Here is a 6187-nt window from a genome sequence, read left to right as displayed (position 1 = left end):
CAAAACTTTCAATTACACATCGACAAGGCGCCGGATAATCACATCAAGTCGTTCGGGCTATTTAGCCAACGCTACAACGATAAAAGGTCTTTCTTACGACTCGATCGATGACCATAAAAATGACGCAATGATGATGGTTTGAAAGACATCTCTAGAACTACTACAACTCAAGTTAAATGTAACATCATCTCTGTGGTTCGAGAACGACCACAATTTCTGAAGTTCGACCTGTAAAACTAATTGAGTATTAAGCTTGTGTTCATCTTCAACTGAAAGCTATTATGCTTGAGTTAAAGGAGATGGAACTCAAATGACTCGTCAAAAGCTTGACTCGTTTCACATTGATAATCAGTTAATCACATCTATATACACCATATAAACAAACTATCTCTCTCCAAATTAAAAACTCTACCTTTAAATTCTTTATTTTATTCTTTTAATTTACACTATCACCAAACACTTTAATCCTGAAATATCAAAAATACCCTTAAGAAAACCTTACCAATTTGTCTATCTTCCCTTCCCCTGAAGTTGCTCACATATTATACCAAAAAACACACTCATACATCCCCCCAAAACAAAATACACACATACATCCCCTCAGAACCGCCTCCCTTTAAAACACACATAGCCACCGCCCCCGAAAACCGTCATCGTCTCCGTTGTCTAAAACACACATAGCGATAAGTACGGTGATCAGATAATCGAGTGGGTATCGTTAATTAACTAGCGTTCTTTCCCTATGCCCTGCATCGTGCGGGTATAAGGTTAGTAAGAAAATAAACCTAACAAACCGTGTGCCAACGTCAACCCAATCTGTATATATCTTACATATTTCCGTGTCCAAAAATCTACACATTTAATGATTATTAAAAAGAAGGAAAAAAAGGCCACTACTTACTTAGCTGTATACCACTCCCTCATGACCAAAAAAAGTACTAAAGAATTGGTCACACTAATTTACAATTATTTTTAAGTGACATAGGAACATTGATCTTGTTAGGATCAAAAACAACTTTACATTCGACTCTGTCATAGAATTTTGGTTTGACCAATTGACCCAAAACGTAACCTCTAGATCGAACCACGAAGGATAGGTTCAATGGCACGGGCGCGGTTGGTATCCCTTTCAAGCTTTTCAAGCCCTGACCACTTCCGTATAATGGGACCTTATTCCCCATCACTGGAACGCTCAATAGTCGTTGGCTCTTTCGCGATTGATAAAACTTCTTTATCTACAAAGGCAAAATTAAACCATGTATGAACACTAGATTCATAATCTCCTTTTATAAGGGATGAAACTCCATATAACACACCTTTAACTTGACTAATAAAATACTCAAAGTCTCAAACTGACGTACTCGTGCTTAAAAAGCTCATCAGCGTACGTTACCAAGCTTCAATTAAGCTTGTGTTATTTTATAATCATATCCTTTATCCATTTAAATTTTACAACCTACATCGAGCTCATAGTGTCGTGATCAAAGTCCATACTAATGAATTATAACCCACGAATTTAGACAGAAAACTTATCAAACAAAACATACAAATATTATTGATTAATAGATGATATACGTGTCTAAAAATATGTCTTACTCATTATATAAGCGTTTTCTATCTCAATCTTCTATTTATGACACCACATTGGTAGACACAAATTTTTACGCATATTGGTCGGTAACAAGAATCGAAGTTTATAAATAGTGACTAGAGAATTAGATTTAAAAAAAAAAAAAAAAAACTTACAGTTCCGGTTCCAAGTGCAATTTGAGAAAAGGACAAATCAATCGGCGTAGATGTAACGTGCAGACCGAAAAACGTTGCGGTGTTACGAAAAGTAAATTTAACCGTCGAATTAATGGTCACCATATCCGTCGCCACTCCAGTAAAATCCGACCCGGCTTGTATCACAAATCTCTCAAATGTTATACTCTGTCACAACACACACATTTTAATAAATTCGTGCCAACGTCAATATCAACAATGCTCAATCCTGATATAAAAAAACGCAACAAATATTTCGATGAATTGTGTAAAAAAATACTCGTAATTAATTTCAATTCGTACCTTCATAGTAAGTTTAGGTTTTTGTGGCTTGCTAGCACCGTATAAAATCAAAGCAAACAAACTAAACAAGACCAAAAAAGACACAACAAATCCCAAAACATAACATCTCCTACGAATGTTTTTTTTATATTCAACTTCATCAAGCAAACCTTCTTCTTCTATTGTATCATGATAATTATGAAACTGTTTTAAATTATGATCATCAATTTCCCAAGTTTTCGAATAACGTTTTAACGCGATATCGTTCGGCGTGATTTTGCCTGACCCGTGTGGTTTAAGGGACCCAGAGAAACGTGTCGAAGATGATTCGCGAGAATGGTGGCCTATAGATGAGTGAGAATAATGGGGTGGTGAACCGGTTGGGCTGAGTAACGCTGGAGTTGAGTGTGATGGGCTTTGGACGTAGTAGACAGGTCGGCGTGGTGATCGGGGTGGTGATGACGCTGTGAGACTTGTGGCATCGGAATCGGTCTTTGTGTGATGCATCTTTTTTCAGAGTTTGGCTTAAAGATTGAAGACAAATAATTAATCAAGTTGTTGTTATTAGTGTGTGTGTATATATATGATTTTTGATTTTGATGTGAAAGGAGATGATGGTGGGGAATTTGAGAGGAAGGTTCGGACAGCTAAAGTACAGTTGCCTTTATTCTATTTTTGTAAAATGGGAAATGATATCTTTGATGGTTTCGTAATGTAATTTATCTAAAATTAAATTTGATTAATCAAAACCAGGATGAATTAATAAAAGGAAAAATGATATTGACAGCCCTAAGGACTGTCACTAAAAAACTATTACATGTTTAAAAACTTGTACATTATATATTAAAAACCGTCCCCTGATTTTTCTAACAGTAAGGTACAAATTTTAATGCACCCAATTAGTTTTTACTGACAACCTTAAAGGTTGTTACTAACAAAACTCTTAATAAAATGACAAAGTAAGAAAAATATATGTGACGGATGAAATCAACTATTTTGAAAAATGATTTTATTAGCAACTTTGACAAGAATTTGGCATGATTATCAATCAAAGTATATACTGGTAAGAGTATCTTTTATTTTTAGTTTTTTTTTTCCTTATCAAATATTGTTCTATCTAGTAAAATAAATAAAAATTCATGTTAAACGAAACCCTAATAAAATTTTATATGGTATATTAAAGAGTTATATATTTATTATAAGATTTATTAGTGATCTTTCGATATAAAAAAATCACAATTTAGAGGTGAGTGGCAAAAATGTTTTTTCTATTAGTAACATTTATTGAAAAAGAGAACGAGTTACCTTCTATTAAATAGTATGAATTTATATCACGTATTAAATACTGAATTTCTTTCTAAAATACATGTACCTTATGTAGCACCGAAACGGATAGGGCAATTGGGTACGGGAACAATATGGGAATGGAGAACGGCAAAACTAAAAAATTAGGATACAGGTACGGCAAAGATACGACAATAAAAAAAATTAAAAAAATTAAAATATATTGATTTTATATAGAGAGAGAGAGAATTGAGACTTTAGAAATTAAGTATAATTATATGATTAATTGAAAAATTAAAATAATGTATCAACTGTATATGATTAATTGGAAAAAAATGTGACAAAACGTGGAAAAAAAAAGTAATGAAAACGCACTAAAATTATATTACTGTATATGAAATGCAAAAAGAAATGGAAAGTACCATATAAATCATTTTAGAAAATAAATATAAGAACTCTAGCAGCCAACCCCCTGTTAGAAAAAAGGACCTGATTTGCAACATTTTTTGTAACTTTCGTTAAACACCTTAATAGAACTTAACGACCATTAGCTAGTGGGGACCATTATTGCAAAAGTTTTAACGTCGGGGACTATGTTGTGAAAAAACATAACAGTCGTTAGCTAATGAGGACCATTATTGCAAACGATTTAACTACAAGGGCTAATGTTCTAGAAAAAAAGGGTCGCACGAAAACCAAGTAACGCAATAGGGTAACACTCCAGTGAGAACAGTCTTAAAATAAGAACGGTGAGAACACTTAAAAAACATCATTTTGATGCATTAAAAGTCCATAAAACTAACATAGTGCTTAACTAATTATCATTATTTAAGTGTATAACAACACATTGGCCTGTCAAAATCAAGAAAATCATGTTTTTTGTTTTGTGCATCCATCTTGGATGCATATTCTTCAAAATAATGCATCCACCAAAAAACGTGATTTTTTCGATTTTGACAGATCAATGTGTTGTTAAACACTTAAATAATGATAATTAGTTAGGCACTATGTTAGTTTTATGGACTTTTAATGCATCAAAATGATGTTTTTTAAGTGTTCTCGCCGTTCTTATTTTAAAACTGTTCTTATTTCATTGTTCCTCTATATATATATATATATATATGGGAAAAGGGAATATAAGGCTGTCCGGCACCTAAGTTTAGGTGTGGAACCCCTCACATACTAATATTTTATTATTTCTTGTTTAATGAATAAATTCATGGGCCCCCATGATTTTTATGGATTTAAAAAACAATATGTGAATGTTTCACACTTAAGCTTAGATACCCGACAACCTTATATTCCCATCCCCCTATATATATATATATATATATATAATATCCTCTCTCAGGTTTTGCTAACAATATCTTTAAGGATGATGAATTAGCTTCTTATAACTTAGCATCGTATCCGCACAATACGACGGTTGTGGCGACGACGGTGTGGTAGTAGGGGAAACTATTGGTAGTGGAGACGACGTCGAGTGGTGTAGATTATTGATATAGAAGTAATTGATTTAATATTAGAGATATTTTAAAAGATAAATTATTGATGATGTATTTTAATTATTAACGTTAGAGGATAGTGTATGTAAAGATATTTTAAATGATGCTAAGTGAAAATATTACATATTTTTCAACACTTTCAAAAATAAAAAATTATTTCTTTTATAATATAGTACTAGCTTATTATCAGCGTAACACGTGGGGATTTATACATTATTCTTTAAACTAAAAAACTTTTAAAATATGAAAAGGATTAACATCTAAATAGATATTTACAAACTTTTGAACCACAATTATAATACTACGTTCATTGTCGATGAATGTTAACAGATAATTTTTTTCAGCCATAAAACTAAATTATATGCATTGGATACAAAGTGTATGTTCCAACAAGTGTAAGTTCACTATTATATTAGTTATGACATTAAATAAATATTGTTACTACCTAACTTTTACTCATATTAAGAGCACTAAATGTGTTATTTTAATTTAATATATGCATCTAAACAATAATATAATTAAAAACCATCTAATATAAAGATATTTGAAAAAAAGTCTGTAGTGTTATTGAAATAAAATTATTAATAATGAAAAGAAAATGTAATTGAAATTTTTTATTATAATATTATACTTTTAATGTTTTTATTATAACTAAATAAAAATAATAATACAACTAAAATTCTTTTTTAAAAAATAGTGAAATAAAGGATATAGAGTATAGACTATAGGCTATTAACAAACAAATAAATGTATAGTAAATTTATCAAAAAAAATTTATCAAAATTTAAATACCAATATCAACCTATTCAAATGGAAATTTGGTCAAATATTTGTGGCATTTACACAACATTAGAAATACAAATATATAAAACTCTATATACATGAAAATATAATATACCATATAAATGATTTTATTGATTTATAAGTTGTATATATTAAAGACTATGAAGTACTATTATTATAAATGTATAGTTAACAAAGTTATAAAATGATATTTAATTAGACCATTTAAATTGAAATAAATAGAATTAAAGGACTTTATAAACATTTATATAAAACTATGATGACTAAATGTGTTATTGACCAAAATTTTAATCAATGATGATGTCATCAAAATGATCTAATGGTAAAAAATGATAGATGAAATTCAATTAATGGTCCTTACTTTTCTAATTTGGAATTAAAGGTTTTGTTTTAATATACATTAAAGATAAATAAACATTAGATATCATCTGAACACATTATTTTAGTAATTTTCATGAAACAATGTATAAATGTTTTTATAAAAATGAAAACTTACTAGTTTATTTTCATAGAAAATACTAAACCATTAAAGATATAATTAACACAAA

General features: G+C 30.2%; 1 protein-coding gene across 1 annotated transcript; it reads right to left on the bottom strand.

Moving 5' to 3' along the window:
* Positions 1-798: 798 nt before the first annotated feature.
* Positions 799-2603, bottom strand: LOC122578694. Its single transcript, XM_043750713.1, has 3 exons — positions 2068-2603; positions 1747-1932; positions 799-1235 (listed from the first exon to the last, which is right to left on the bottom strand). The coding sequence occupies exons 1-3, from the start codon at positions 2551-2553 to the stop codon at positions 951-953; spliced, it is 957 nt and encodes a 318-aa protein (XP_043606648.1). The 5' UTR covers positions 2554-2603; the 3' UTR covers positions 799-950.
* Between the last annotated feature and the right edge of the window lie 3584 nt (positions 2604-6187).

The sequence above is a fragment of the Erigeron canadensis genome, chromosome 8 (assembly GCF_010389155.1).
Source record: "Erigeron canadensis isolate Cc75 chromosome 8, C_canadensis_v1, whole genome shotgun sequence".
In the NCBI taxonomy this organism is placed as follows: Eukaryota; Viridiplantae; Streptophyta; class Magnoliopsida; order Asterales; family Asteraceae; genus Erigeron; species Erigeron canadensis.
The sequence above is the reverse complement of the archived record's forward strand: the minus strand, read 5'-3'. Positions and strand labels throughout refer to the sequence as shown.